We start from the raw sequence: 15,436 nt of genomic DNA, 5'->3' as shown, positions 1-15,436 counted from the left end.
ACAACAACAAAAAACAGCTGCAAAGACCGTTTTGGGGACAGTGGGTACAGCTGAATCTGAACTGGATAATTGGATGACAATAGAAAATTTTTACTTAGGTCTGATGACAACATTGGAGTTATATATGGGGAATGAGTTTATTTGAGGAGGTACAAGCTAAAGTTGTTAGTGAAATGTTAAGCTACAGCTTGACTTTTCCAGTGATCTGCAATATCACTATAGACAGACATTCAAGACCGCTTGGTAAAATCTTATGGAGTCCAGTGGTGGGTATTCATTATACTTTCCTGTCAATTTTTCTACTTAGCTGAAAAGATAAATCATAGAAAGTTAGAAAAAAATAGGCCCATCCATTTCATTAAGAGTGGTTTTCTAAACTTCTCAGTTATTATCAAGTTAATAGACTCTTTGGGCAGCTGTTTGAGGTTGGTGCAATCTCATGTATTCCTTGAACCAAGCCCCACCCCCCCCTACCCTCCACCCCAGGCTGTCCCTGTTATTGGCATCTGTGTTAGTTGGTACTCTTGTTCCCATTGAGGGGCCAGTGTTGATGCATTAGTGAACTTAAGTGCACAGTTTCCCTGAGGATTCATTTTTTCCCCCACCTTGGTGTGATATGGGAGATTGAGCCCTGGTCATTGTACATGCTAGACAAACACTCTGCTGCTGAGCTCCCTCCCAGCCTGAGGGTTTGCTCTGATGCTGTATATCCTGTGGCTTTTGACAAACGTATCCTTATGTGTGTGCACCATGACAGTGTCATGTAGGATAGCTTCATGGCCCTGCAAATTCCTGGGCTCTGCCCGGTCATCTCTCCCTTCTCAGGCCTCTGACAACCACTGATCCTTGCGCTGCCTGCAGACTCTTGCCCTTCCCAGAAGGTCATGTGGTTGGAGTCATGCCGCAGTCAGCCTTTCCCCATGGCCTTCTCCACTGAGTACTGTGCATTTAGGTTCCTTCATGTCTTTCCGTGGCTTGACAGCTCATGTCCTTTTAGTGATGATCAATATACCATCACCTGCATTTTCCGTGGGAGATTTTTAGTGTTTAGACTGATCAAAGAAAGTGCTCAAAGTTGTGGGGATCCTATAAAGATCACAGAACTTTATAGTTCTGTGCATTCCAAGTGGCGGAGGCTGCGAGGAGACTTCACCATCGGGGGCCATGTGCATGCATGTGCGTTCGCCTGCATGTGCCTGTTGGTCCCTTTTGGGTGGGGGGGTGGCCCATCCTGCTCTGCTGTGGGGACAATTATCAGTGGCAACTCCAGGCCCTGCTGCCTTTTTTTCTCACCCCTCTGCAACCCTACTTAGGTGTTCCCTCAGAGCTCCTCGTGGAGCGGCCAGAACATCTTTGAAAATATCAAGGACTCTGATAAGATGCTGAGTCTTCGGACCCATGGCCTGGAGGCCCAGGCTCATCACAAGCGGAACTTGATGCAGCACCACAGCTCCACACAGACGGAGCTCTTCTGTGCTGGGCTGGAAGACAGGAAGGAGCCGGGGCCTCCCGGAGGCAGCACCTCCTTTCTACACAAACCGTTCCCTGGGGGCCCCTTTCCAGTCTCCCCCCAGACCTGTCCCAGCACCTCCGAGCGCAGCCTGAGCTCCTTCCACTCTGATGCCTCTGGGGAACGTGGCTACGGGCTGGTGGACATGAGGAGCAGGCGGCCCCTGCTGCCCTTTGAGACCGAGGTGGGCCCCTGTGGGGTGGTGGAGGCCCCTCTGGACAAGGTGGATGCTGAGGGCTCCAACAGCGGTGGGACCTGGCCCAAGGCCGTGCTCGGCTCCACAGCAGGGCCGGAGAAGCTCTCCGTTTACAAGAAGCCAAAGCAAAGAAAGTCTATCTTTGACCCAAACACTTTCAAACGTCCCCAGACGCCCCCCAAAATAGACTATTTGCTCCCAGGCCCTGGGCCTATTCACTCGCCCCAGCCCTCCAAGAGGATGGGGCCTCTGACACCCCCAAAGCCCCCCAGGAGAAGTGACTCCATCAAGTTCCAGCAAAGACTGGAAACCAGTTCAGAGTCAGAGGCCACACTGGTGGGCAGCTCTCCATCTACCAGCCCACCAGGGGCCCCGCCCCCGGACACTGACCTCGGAGAACCCATGCATGCATCACCCCCTCGCAAGGCCAGGGTCCGCATCGCCTCCAGCTACTACCCCGAAGGGGATGGGGACTCCTCCTACCTGCCAGCCAAGAAGTCCTGTGACGAGGACCTCACTTCCCAGAAGGCAGATGAGCTGGGGCAGAAGCGCCGCCGGCCAAAGTCTGCACCTAGTTTTCGGCCCAAGCTTGCTCCGGTAGTGATTCCTGCTCAATTCCTGGAGGTAGAGCTCAGCCCTGGGTGGGGGGAGTTGGCCATGGGAATCCTGCAGAGGGACCCTGCCCTGGCGTCCCCACTTGTGCTAGACTGGCTTTTTCACTGTTAACTTGTATGCACGTGGGGGAGTGGGCTGGGGTGGAGGGAAGCACAGAGGACATTTGCTTAGACATAGCGTTTCTTTTTCAATAAGAAGCCTTTGAACTTGTACCACAAAGTCAAGTGACACAGACTTGCACTTGAAGGGTTTGAAGACATGAGTGGCATGTGTGAGACTATTTACAGGCAGCAGGGTGGTCTGATCATGTGTGCTGTAGTTGTTTCTAGAAGGGAGAGATTGCCGGGAGCCAGGATCCTCTGAGGCACCAGTGTATGCTGAGGCATGCAGTTGTGAGCCGGGTGCGTGCCTACCTGCTCACCTTCCACTCCCAGAGGCTGTTTCTTGGAAAGGGTAGAGTCTTCCTTTGCAGTTGTCTTCAGAAGGGCTTGTGAAGGAAGCTGTGTGAGGCAACATGAGTGGGCGGTGACTTCTGCCCTACTGCTCACCTCCTATGCTGGAGTAGAAGGAGCTCGTGCGTGAGGGATAGAAGTTGGCTTGCACATAGACCCACTATCTCCAGAAAATACTCCTTGTCTTTGATTCTACAGGAGCAGAAGTGCATCCCAGCTAGTGGAGAGCTCTCCCCCGAGGTGCAGGAGTGGTCCCCTTACTCACCAGGGCATTCCAACCGGCATGGGAACCCCCCGCTCTACCCCAACAGGCCATCCGTGGGTGAGTGGGCTGGACAGGGGCTGGGAGAAGGGTCAGCTGTGTGGTCTCCAGGGAGAGGGGAGGCACATACTTCATGGCTGTCATGGGTCTTCAACCCCGAGGCCCAGAGAAATAGGAATTGCTGCCCTGTCCAGACTGGTTGGTCATCCATGTCATATCTTAGTTTGTGGGAACTAACTTGCTTGTCCCCACGGCAGCCTGGGCAATGGTGCAAGAGGGATCTCCCTTTTTACAGGTGGGGAAAGTCCAATAGCCAAAGTCAGTTAGCAAATTGGTGGCTAAAACTCTTATTTCCCTATAATAGAGTTTTTTTCTCCAAAAGACCATGACCACCACCCTGGTGTACAGGAGAGGGTGTAGGCAAGTCCAGGGCTATCTGGGCAGGTGCTTTGGGGGCCATTGTTCTCATCCAGCCCATTTCTAGGAACTGTTCCCCGGAGCATGACCCCCAGCACTGCTGTGAGCTCCATCCTGCGGAACCCCATCTACACTGTACGCAGCCATAGGGTTGGCCCCTGCAGCTCTCCACCTGTGCCCCGAGATGCTGGCCCCCAGGGCTTGCCTCCCAGGTATGCAAAGGTACCCTACCCTTTCCTGTGCTCCAGTCGTCCAGTGCCACAGGTGCAGAGGGGCTGTGGGCAGAGAAGCTTCCTTGGCTAGCTGGGAAGAGGCTGGGTGGAGCAGCGCTGGAGACAAGGGACGGGGAACCTGGAGCTCCTCTGTGAGTTCACCAGCGTGGATTCTCAACAGGTGATAGTGACAGCAGCTCATGTCCCGGTTGCCCTGCTCAGACCTTCAGCCACACCCTCTTCCCTCGAGGCTTCTGAGCTAAATACTTTTATATTGCCTCTGCTGTAGGGATGAGAGCTTTCAAAAGTGAATGGGGCAAAACTGCATTCAGGGATCATTTCTATATTTCATTATTAGAAAACTTCCTTGGGTTGTGTAGAGCACTGATGAATCTCATTTATTAAATGAGAAACCTAACATTAAAAAAGATCAATTCTAGATAGGGCAGAGGGGTGGGAGGGGAAGGGAGGGGCATGGGGTTAGCGATGATGGTGGAATGTGATGGACATTATTATCCAAAGTGCATGTATGAAGGCACGAATTGGTGTGAGTATACTTTGTACAACCAGAGATATTAAAAATGGTGCTCTGTATGTGTAATGTGAATTGTAATACATTCCGCTGTCATATATAAATAAAAAATAATTAAATAAATAAAATAAAAACTTAAGAAAAAGGGAAGGAATAAAAACTAAAATAAATAATTAAATAAATTAGGAAACCCAAGTTGTCAAAAAGTGGGTAGGCTGACTCAAGATCACTCTTACAAATTTTTATTGAGCACCTTTTATGTTCCAAGAACTAGACTAGTTCTGAGGGGAGACCGTGGTGGACCACAGAGATGAGCTTCCTACTCATGGGGTGCTTTTGTTCAAGTGTGGGAGGCAAATAAACACGTACAGGGTGCTTTGAAGTGGTGCCGAGTGGCTCTGAAGACAGTAAGACAGGGTGACAGGCTGGGCTATGACTGAGAAGACAGTGGCCACTAAGCTGCGCAAACTGGGGTGGGGCATCCAGACAGAAGTGTCATTGATGCTGAGGCTGAAATCCTGGGAGTTGGCAGGAGGGCAGTGAGTCAGGAGGAGACCCCAGGTTGGCCAGCACAAACCCTACAGGACCTACAGCCATAATAAAGAGTTGGATTTTCTTTTCCCTAGCCCCACAACCTCCCGCCCCCTTCAGTCCCAGGGATTGAGCCCAGGGCCTTGTGCAAACTAGAAATGCTCTACCACTGAGCTACACCCCCAGGTCTTTATTTTTTATTTTGAGACATGGTCTCACTGAGCTGCCCAGGCTGCCCTCAAACTTGTGATCCTCCCACCTCAGCGTCCCAAGTAACTGGGGTCCCAGACAGCCATTGCAGCCTGGCTTAGAATTGGGGTTTTACTCTGAGTATGGCGGAGACCACGGGAGGGTTTTAAGCAGGAAGGTGGCGTCTCTGTACGTTGTGGGGACCTGACCGTAGGGAGCCGGGCTCTCTGCCACCACTCTCTGCTTTCCTGGTTACACTGTTCAGAGTGGCTCATGGAGTACCTCTCCCAGGTCCTGGGGCCCATGCGGCCTCTCCCTGTCCTCCTCCTGGGCCCACCTGGGTTGCAGAGCCTGTTTTCCTTGTAGCAGACCCTTCCTTCCAGTGAGCGCAATCTGTCCCTGCCGTTGACCTGGATGTGACTCTGGCTTGCCCTGTGTTTGTGGCCCTCTTAGATGCCACCTCTGAGAAGTGGTGGGGCAGGCTGCTGTCCTGGCCTGTGGTGAGGGAGGCCTAGGCCGTCACAGTCTATCCCTGGTGGCCACCTCTGGTCCTGGTCCTTACAAACCCTCCCCTCTGGTTCTCTCCCAGTGTCCAGCACCAGGGCCGCCTGAGCCTGGACCTCAGCCACAGGGCCAGCAGTGACTATGCTGAGATGAGAGCCTCCCACGGGTCCAACTCGCTGCCTTCCAGCGCCCGCCTCGGTAATTACTGCTTGGACCCTGGGCTGCAGTGGGCACCTGCATCCTAAAGCCCAGATCTCGTGGTGGGCTGCCCACATGAGCTCCTCTCTCTCCTGGGGCCAAGCACAGCTCCTTCTTTGGAGAGCCGATGACTTTCACACCCACGCTGCACCCGGAGCTGTGCTCTTTGCCCACAGCCTGTGACCCCTCAGATCCTTGCTTTCTCTCCCTGAACTTCTTGGCTATCCTGGTGTGTTTGTATGGCTGCTCACTCTGGGTCACGTGGAGCAGAGGCTTATATGGCCTTGTAAAGAGACCCTGGGGAAATCTTGGTGTTGGGGAGAGGAGACCGAGCAGCTGCCTGTATCTCGTGGGTCACCACAAGTGGTGCTCCTGTTCTGGAGACAGACTCCAGGCCTGCCCACTTCTGCCAATACTAGAGGCCAAGTGTCTGTTTCTTGCAACTGCTCCACATCCAGGCTCCCCCAGAGCTGCATGGCAGGCCCAGCTTTGCATGCTACCATCCTGACTGCCAAGCCATGGGAGGGGTCGGGGGTGGTGTTTAACCACAAGGCCTGATGTCCCATCTTCTTTTGGAACAGGGTCTTCCAGTAACTTGCAGTTCAAGGCAGAACGCATTAAGATCCCATTAACGCCGAGGTACCCTCGGTCTGTCATGGGCTCTGACAGAGGTAAGCACTTGTGGGCATGCCCCTCCCGCTACTCATCCCGCTGCCTCCTTTTGTCCCCGCCTGGGTTCCCTGGGTGCAGATTGCAGTTTGCAAGTCCTTTCAGTCAGTGGTAATGGTGGGGCCTGATGCTGGCGGTGGCAGGCAGCTGCAGCCCAGCGTCCAGACCCTGTGGTTGATGTGGGGCCCTGTGTCCTCGCATCTCTCCTCTCTTGACAGGTTCGTTGTCACATTCCGAATGCAGCACCCCTCCACAGTCGCCCCTCAACATTGACACCCTGTCCACTTGTAGCCAGTCCCAGACCTCCGCCTCCACATTGCCCAGGATTGCTGTCAACCCTGCGTCCCTCGGGGAGCGGAGGAAGGACAGGTGAGTGTGCATGGGTATCCGTGGCCTGGGCCAACTACTGGATGGCACATCTGGACCACTAGCCAGTGCTTGGGTGTGGGGTGGGGCTTGCTTGTGGAAGTGGTCGGTGGGGGGGGGGAGGGTTGGAGAATAGTGCTTTGATTTGAAATGGGACTCAGCCAATCTACTTTAGGTCACCTAGCACCCGTGCACCTTGTTCCAGCAAGTCACTAGTATTTTCTGTGGGGCACTTATGTAGGAACTGTGGCCAGCCTGGCCCCAGCGGGAGGGGGTGCATGTGTCACGTGCAACCAAGCAACCTGTCAGCACCCTGCCGTGCATAAGAGCCAGGGACTGCTCCCCAGGAGGGAGAAGTATGCACATCCTTGACCCCCAGTGCTATTGTGCAATTAAAGACGAGATTGAACACGTGTGTCCTGGCTGAGCAACAGCCTATTAATTAAACATCATCCCTTTTTCCTGATTCTGAAGTTCACTCTCATAGACTTATTATAGAAACTTGAGAGTTAGTTAGAAAAGTAGAAAGAAGAAAAAAGTTACATGTAGTCTCAGAAATTCACTTGTTACATGGACATACATTTTTAATATATGTTTTATTATTTGTCATTTTATATACATAATCATGTCTCTTCTAGTCATTATTATTTTTTACTCTCTTTTGGTGGCACAAGGGATCGAACCCAGAGCCTTGCTCATGCTAGGCGAGTACTTTGCCACTGAGCTACATCCCCAACCCTGACCTTATATTTTAAGTGATTTAGAGCATTATAAGTATAATTTATTAACATGTTTTACAAAGCAACATTGTTGTTCCAAGAAAGCTCGTGTGTAGAGTATAAAATTTAAATCATTCAGAAGATTAAGAAATAAAGATCACCTCAGATCACCACACTCACTCCTGGGCAAGGCTCTCCACAGAAATCTGCATAGGTACAGACCTAAACATGCATGTGGGCTCCATGTGGCATTGCCCCATCTGCTTTTGCACCACTCCACAGTGGATCCCTACTTCTTTGGGTGTCAGTCACCCCTGATTCAGAGGATCATTTATAGTGGCTTTTATATGAGCAGGTTACCTACTCCTTTGTGGGGATACATGTTTGGGTGGAAGTGGAGCAGAGGACCGGGCAGTCACGGTGAGGAACCAGCAGCTGCAGACAGAAGCCAGCTGTGCAGCACCTGTGGGCTGGCACAAGAAGGCAGCCTCGGCCCGCTCTGGTTCCTGCCCCACTGTCTGGATGGCGTTAGGGCGGCTGCCAGCTACAGGTGCTCGCCGCTCTAAACCACTCCCATTCTTACCCACTTTATAATTCTTTCCTTGACCTGCCAACTGCACCTGACCTGGCACTCTAGTACTTGTTGAGTTGTACAAATGACTGGTGCAGGCCAGCTCAGATGCTGTTGGCAGGTCAAGGGAAGAATTATAAAGTAGGTAGGTTTGGAAGGTGGGAGCGAGCAAAGAATTGTAAGCATTTTAATTTCTTTGTCTTTTTTTTTAAAGGTGCTGGGGATTGAACCCAGGGCCTTGTGCATGCAAGGCAAGCACTCGACCCGCTGAGCTATAGCCCCAGCCCAGCATTTTAATTTCTGCTATTCTAAGGGGGCCTGGCCCTGAGCAGCGGGACCCAGGCCGAGGCCTGCTGAGGTTGTGGGCTGCCGGAGCTCTGTGGCAGGGGTGCTGGTTCAAGTGCCCCCCTCCCAACTCATTTGTTGCCACACAGATCTGTCCATGGGCTCTAGAGGGGACCCAAGGGTGGGCATCAGACCACCCTTCTCTTGGTTTTCGGCCTGACTTTCTTTTTTGTGTCCCAGAAGAAGAAGGCCCAGGGCTGGTGAAGCTCGGGCCGTGGGGTCGGGGGTCGCTTTGTGTTGCTCGCTGTCTGTTTTCTGTAGTCGTAGGCGTCTGAGTCATCTTCCTTCTGAGTGTCCCTTCTCTCCTTTCCAACTTTGGTGCCATCCAGATGTCTCTTCCGCCACAGATCTCTTCTGAGGCTGCCTGTGGCCGCCAGGCCCAGGTCCTCCTCGCTGAGGAGTCTGAGGTTGGCGCAACATGAGGCTCCCCGAGCCCCTGCCTCCTGGTGCCCTTGGGCAGCAGGTGCATGGTCCCAGCCTTGCTCTCTGCCTCCCTCTCCGTCCTTCTCCATGGCTTGGGTTTGCAGCAGCTTAATTTCCATGATCAGTTTGCGTCACCCCCATGTAGCCAGTACATACAAAGACTGATGTTTTATGTCATCTCCTCCTGGCGTGAACGTCATCCCAGGAGCCATCTCTTTTTCTGGAGGGGGGTGGTCATGAGGACCCCTCCCTCAAGGGTTGGAAATTGCATGCTGAGAGGCAGCTTCTCTCATAAAATGAAGATATGTGAGTTTTCTCCCATGTGCATTTTGGTGTTCCTAGTTCCCATGGACCATTCTCTGTGTCTTTGGGGCTGGGTGTTTCCTTGTCCATTTGGGTGTGCTGTGTTTGTATCGCATGAAGTTTTGGGAATGTGTATCCTTTGTCATATTGAAGCTGGTTCATCGTGTCCCCATCCAGCCATGTCATCACAGCAGCACCCGGCTCCAGGGCCCTCTCTGTATACCTGAGCGCATGCCTGACCTGCCTCCCCCAGCCTGTCCTTTGTGTCTGAGTCCTCGACACCTTTGGCTCTTTTCCCAGGCCTTACGTGGAGGAACCACGCCATGTGAAGGTACAGAAGGGCTCAGAGCCTTTGGGCATCTCCATTGTGAGTGGAGAGAAGGGCGGCATCTACGTCTCCAAAGTGACCACCGGCAGCATTGCCCACCAGGCTGGCCTTGAGTATGGGGACCAGTTACTTGAGGTAGGAGGGAGTGGCCTTTCTTCTCTTCTCCTCCACCCCTGAAAAAGCAGTGCTTGAAGTCCATGTCCACGGCTCCCACCCCATTCCTGAGCCCACCCTGGGTGTCTCTCCAGTTCAATGGCATTAACCTGCGGAGTGCCACAGAGCAGCAGGCCCGGCTCATCATAGGGCAGCAGTGTGACACCATCACCATCCTGGCCCAGTACAACCCACATATGCACCAGCTTGGCAGCCACTCCCGCTCCAGGTGAGTGCTGGGGGCCAAGAGGTGGGTGCGATGGTGTGCTGCTCACCATGGGGAGGCCTGGGGTGTCCACAGTGAATGCTGGGGGTTCTGTTGCTGGTCAGGGGAGTTGACTAGCCTTGGGCTTTGGGAAAAGGGCACACATTGAGAGTATCTGTCCTCCTGAAATGGGGTGTGGGAATAGGTGGCAGGAGGCCCACTGCCCAGTAGGGCCCTATGATAACTAGTAACCGAGGCTCTGGAGCAGGCTTCACACACAGTGCTCGGCTGTGTCCATGAGCGGGTGTCAGATGCCTGCTCTATGTGCCCCTGTGCTGTGGGTCACAGGGAAGAAGATAAGAGGGGCAGTGTGTCCTGCAGGGTCCTACTCCATGGCTCAGAGAGACAGGATGCAGAAGCCAGGAAAAGGGACAGTGACCTCATGTGTCCCCTAGGCTGGATGCCTTTGGAGAGGATTCCTGAGCTGAGGACAGGCAGTCCTGTGGAGCAGGTGACACAGTCCAAGAGCCTGATGAATCTGCCCTTCCAGGGCTCAGCGCTGTGTGACCTGTTCCCAATTTGCAGTGCAAACCCAGTCGTCCCTGGTGGGGGCATGGCCCTGGGTGGTGTGTGCCACATGTTCTGTGCTTTTCCTTACTCCTCTTGCCTTCCCTCCCTAGCTCCCACCTGGACCCTGCCGGTGCCCATGCCACTCTCCAGGGCAGTGGTAGCACCACCCCAGAGCACCCCTCTGTCATTGATCCGCTCATGGAGCAGGACGAGGGTCCTGGCACACCCCCAGCCAAGCAGAGCACCCCCTGCTCCAGGTCAGCACATGCATGCTGTGGGCTTTTCCTCTGTCTACCTAGCCCGAGTGGGATGGAACACATCCCTTAGGGGTGTGGGTGCCAGGCAGCTGATCTCGGACTGTGCTGCCGGCTACATACCCAGGTGTCCAGGGTGAAAGGGGGAGACACTTTTCCTTTTTCCTTCCTCTCTTCTTTCTTTCCTTCCCTCTTTCTCTTGTTTTCTCACTGACTCATTTGTTGCTCTCCCTCTTTTCTCTCTCTCTCTTTAAATACCTCTATTTTAATTATTTATTTATTTTTATTGGTGCTGAGGATGGAACCCAGTGCCTCACACGTGCTGGGCAAGTGCTCTGCCACTGAGCGACAGCCCTAGCCCCTCTCATTCACTCATTTTCTGATTCTTTCTCGAGACACAATCCCATAGTCATCACCAGCCAGGCCCTAGGTTTCTGGCCATCAGCAGCGGCATTGTTCCCAAGGAAGTGACAGGCCAGGGCCCAGATATGTGCAGCCACACCAGCCGTGTGGCAAGGAGAAGTGACTGCTAGGTGCAGATAGATGTTCAGGGTGAGCAGGAGGAGGGAGCAGCATCAGGAGGAGGCAGGAGCCTTCATGAGAACTGCTTGCCCCTCAGCCTGGTCTGGGCCTGGAGGAGCCTAGAGAGGGCCCCCTTTTCCAGCAAAGCCTCAGCATCACGCAGAATGAGGCCAGCTCTGTATTCTTCACTGTGTCCCGTTGGAACTTAACCTGCAGCAAAATTTTAATCCTAGGCTGGTTTCCCTCCATCAGTCCCCACTACTGCTCCCGCTCCCTCCACTTGGTTTCTCTGCTAGCCTATTTCCAGCTGCCCTCATTGGTTCTAAATTCTCCTTGACAAGGTCTCTTTGCCAGTTGGTGCAGGTCCTGGTCTGCAGCAGCTGCTTGGGAGACATTGCTAAGTGAGCCGCTGTGCTCTGGTCCATGAGACCCACGTTACCTTTCTTTAGGCAGGACTAAGGGAGGAGAGCAAGGGCAGGTGGGCAATGCCTCCCAAGGCGTGAAAGCGATGGCTGGATCTGGAAGCAGAGGCCTCGGCTTTACCTCTGTCTCCAACTGTCTTTGTGACCTAAGCCATGTTTTTACCCTCACTGCCCCTCAGCCTCCTGCCACGTGCCTTGCATCGTGAACTAGAACTAGAGCCTGTGGCAAGGGCCTCTGGGGAACCTGGGAGACCCGTAAAGCAAGCAGAAACAGCTGGGGCTCTAGTCACTTATTTCCCTGTCTTCTTCCCGCCTTGCGCATGATTGAGAAACTCCCTTTTCCTTCCTAAAAGGATCATGGGAGATGCCAACAAGAAGACCCCGGAACCACGCATTGTCTTCATCAAGAAGTCTCAACTGGACCTTGGGGTGCATTTGTGTGGTGGGAACCTGCACGGGGTGTTTGTGGCCGAAGTAGAGGATGACAGTCCTGCCAGGGGTCCCGATGGCCTGGTGCCAGGGGACCTGATCCTCGAGGTGAGTACTCTTGAGCGGGCTAGGCCACTGTCCCTGTGGCAGGGCTGGCGCCATCTCAGGTGGCACAGAGGAGCACACCCCTCCCCTGGTGACCTGACAGGGCTGATTATTCATCTTTGCGAACCTGCAATGCTGCCACACCCCTCTGGGATGTCACTGCAGTGAGGCAGGCCACCAAGAGAAGGAGAGGGCTTGGTCCTGGCTCTGGCCTCGGGCATTGAAAGGAGATGCTTCTCTTGCCAGCAGCAGGTCTCTGATTGGGGAGGCTGCCGTCTTCTTGGTGGCACCCCTGTGTCCCCAGGAGATGGCTCACAGATGGTAAAGGTAGTTTCATAAGCAAGAGGCAGGGCCATGTTGGGAAAAGCCTTCCTTGAGGGTTTTTCCTAGGAGAAGCTGTAGAGGGCAGAGCAGGGGGACCAGGAAGTGTGTGCAGATCTCAGGCTCTGGGAGGACCATAAGGACCCGGCCCTCCCTGCACAGGGGAGGTGGGCAGTCTCAGATCAGGGATTGAATCTCCACCTTGGTGGGTGCCAGGACTGCATACTGGCCATTGCCCTCCTGACCCCGGCTTCTTTGTCTGGACAGTATGGCAACCTGGATGTGCGCAATAAGACGGTGGAGGAGGTCTACGTGGAGATGCTAAAGCCCAAAGACAGTGTCCGCCTGAAGGTGCAGTACCGCCCAGAGGAGTTCACCAGGATCAAGGGCCTGCCTGGCGACAGCTTCTACATCAGGTACCAGCAGCTGGGGATTCAGGGACAGGCAGGGGCTCTCATGGAGACTGCTCCTGGTGAATGGTTGCCTCTCTGCTCTGTGCCCAAGGCTGGGGCTGTGATTGGCACTACTTGTGCCTAGGTAGGATTCTTTTGAGTTAGAAAAATGCTTGAGAACCTAAGGAAACATTTGAGCTCCCTTTTTTAGGGTTAGGGGCCTAGGGAATTTGGAGGCTGTAGAGCCCCATTTTCCTTGGATCTGCTCCTGACCGTGATGTGCAGACTGTGTGGGCTTCAGGTGTCTATGGTGCCCTTAAGTACCATGTGGAACATGGCACGTGGGGAGGGCGTCGAGCGTTTTCTGTGAGTGGTCAGAGCTATCTCTGCATTTCCTGCAATCTGAGACCACAGGAAGGATGAGAAGCTGATGAGTTCCGCTTCTTGTCCTGAGAGCGGGAGAGGGTGTGTGTCTCCAGAGGTTTCTGTCTGTGGGAACCAGGGGCCTTGACTCCTGGGAGGGAGGCCGATGGGAAAGGCCCATTTGGAAGAGGAAGATACAGCCTGTTCCTGGGCTAGAAGCTCCCTCAGTGATAGGGAGGCTAGCCAAGGTGTCCTGCCTGGGAGCCAGCCCAGAATGGGATCCTGCTCCTGACAGAGTTGGGGGCAAAGCAGAGCAACAGCCTTCAGAGTCTGGTGCACCCCTGGCCACTGGCCGCATCCTGATGAAGCTCCCTCCGTCCCTTGGTCCAGGGCCCTGTATGACCGGCTGGCCGAGGTGGAGCATGAGCTGAGCTTTAGGAAGGACGACATTCTCTACGTGGACGACACCTTGCCCCAGGGCACATTTGGGTCTTGGATGGCGTGGCAGCTGGATGAGAACGCCCAGAAGATCCAGCGTGGGCAGATTCCCAGCAAATATGTGTGAGTGTCTCTCCCTGGGTGGGGCCACAGGGTCCACCATCCACAGAGCTGTCCCACAGGGCGAGGCTGGGCTTGAGCTCCTGGAGGACTGGTTCTGTTGCTCATGTCAGCTTCTGGGCTATCTCTGTTGCCAATGTCGCATGTTCAAAAGCAGGTGGTGTCACAAGTCAGGGTGCAGAAGCTGAGTGGCCAGTCAGGAGTGTCACTATTTTTGATGTGTGTGGTGCTGAGGATTGAACCCAGGGCCTTGTGCATGCAAGGTGAGCACTCTACCAACTGAGCCATGTCCCCAGCCCCCGGCATCACTATTTTTAAAACAGATTTATGGAGCTATAATTCACATATCATACAACTCCCCAAGTACACAATTCAGTGGTCTTCAGTGTGTTCACCGATATTCACAGTTAATTGGAGAATATTTTCGTCATCTCAGAAAGAAGCTCCATACCCATTTGTCTTATTATGTTTGTTTCCTGTTGCTGTAACTAACTGAGGCTGGATAATTTATAAAGAAAAGAGGTTTATTTAGCTTTCAGTTCTGGAAGCTGAAAGTGTAAGATTAGGGTGCCCCATCGGTTCTGTCTCCGGAGAGTGTCCTCTGGGCTGTATCACAGTGTGGTAGGGAAACACAAGGGACCAGCCTTGTATACAAGGAGAGGTCACATGGCAAGATAGGAAGGGAGGGGGTCAGGGGCTAGGCTTGGCCTTTTGATAATAACCCATTCTTACAGGAACTGACTGAGGTCCCATGAGAACTACCTTAATCCCTCCAAGGGTAGAGCCCCAAGTGACCTCACCGCCTTCCACTATCCCACACCTCTTTTTTGGGGGTGGAGTGGAGGAGGTTAGTACTACGGATAGAACCCAAGGGTGCTGTACAACTGAGCTGCAGTCTCAGCACCCCCCCTTTAATCTTTTTTTTTTTTGCTGGCGTGGATGCATTTTTATTTATTTTCTCTACATTTTTTGTTGTCGCATTACAGCTGCACATAGGGATGGATAGTTGTTCATACTGGCACGTGCACACAGTGTATCAATGTAATTTGGCCAGTATCACTCCCCAGCCCTTCCCCTTCCCTCCCTGCCTTCCTGACCTCCCTTTGATTTTCAAGAGATCTGCCCCTACCTCTCTTTTCCTTTTTCCTCTCTAGCATCCCCATATGAGAGAAAACATGACCCTTGACCTGAGTTTGACTTATTTCCCTTAACCCAGTGGTCTCCAGTTCTACCCATTTTCTGAAAAAGGACATGATTTTATTTTTCTGTATGGTTGAATAAAACTCTCGTGCCAGTGCATTTTTTTTATCCATTCCTTCGTGTGTCAGTGGACACCCAGACTAGCCCCTTTTATTTTTGTGACAGGGTCTTGCTAAGTTACTGAGTATGGCCTTGAACTTGGTGATCCTCCTGCCCTAGCTTCCTGGTCACTGGGTTACAGGGGTATGGCCCCACGCCCCCACCTCTTAAAGGTTCCTCCACCTCCACATGGCCACACTGGGGACATGGCCCTTTGGGGGACACACTCAAACCACAGCACACCCCATCCCTTTGTCCTCCCCTCTTCTTCTGGCCCTCAGCCCTAAGCAGCCACTAACTGACAGTTGGACAAGTTTCCCTTGGAGGGGCTGGGACCACACGGTGCGTGACCTTTTGTGTCTGGCTTGCACCCTTCACGCTGCAGCCTGCAGCCTGTGGCCCTGTGCCGGTCAGTTCCCAGGCAGGAAGCCTAACTTGTAGGGACAGCAGGTGAAGCCTGCCCCAGCCGCTCCTCTGACACTGAGGTGAGCGCACCCTGGT

The 15,436-nt window shown here is 53.4% G+C and overlaps 1 protein-coding gene across 1 annotated transcript in view; it reads left to right on the top strand.

Moving 5' to 3' along the window:
• Dlg5 (discs large MAGUK scaffold protein 5) overlaps positions 1-15,436 on the top strand; it is a 104,083-nt gene that overhangs the window by 76,949 nt on the left and 11,698 nt on the right. The window contains exons 15-26 of the mRNA XM_076834803.1: positions 1,314-2,330; positions 2,972-3,095; positions 3,520-3,664; positions 5,506-5,618; positions 6,200-6,289; positions 6,506-6,656; positions 9,315-9,477; positions 9,591-9,724; positions 10,381-10,527; positions 11,822-12,005; positions 12,591-12,739; positions 13,469-13,639. Coding sequence (XP_076690918.1) covers positions 1,314-2,330; positions 2,972-3,095; positions 3,520-3,664; positions 5,506-5,618; positions 6,200-6,289; positions 6,506-6,656; positions 9,315-9,477; positions 9,591-9,724; positions 10,381-10,527; positions 11,822-12,005; positions 12,591-12,739; positions 13,469-13,639 — 2,588 coding nt within the window. The remainder of the gene's footprint in view (positions 1-1,313; positions 2,331-2,971; positions 3,096-3,519; positions 3,665-5,505; positions 5,619-6,199; positions 6,290-6,505; positions 6,657-9,314; positions 9,478-9,590; positions 9,725-10,380; positions 10,528-11,821; positions 12,006-12,590; positions 12,740-13,468; positions 13,640-15,436) is intronic.

The sequence above is a fragment of the Callospermophilus lateralis genome, chromosome 15 (assembly GCF_048772815.1).
Source record: "Callospermophilus lateralis isolate mCalLat2 chromosome 15, mCalLat2.hap1, whole genome shotgun sequence".
In the NCBI taxonomy this organism is placed as follows: domain Eukaryota; kingdom Metazoa; phylum Chordata; class Mammalia; order Rodentia; family Sciuridae; genus Callospermophilus; species Callospermophilus lateralis.
The sequence above is the reverse complement of the archived record's forward strand: the minus strand, read 5'-3'. Positions and strand labels throughout refer to the sequence as shown.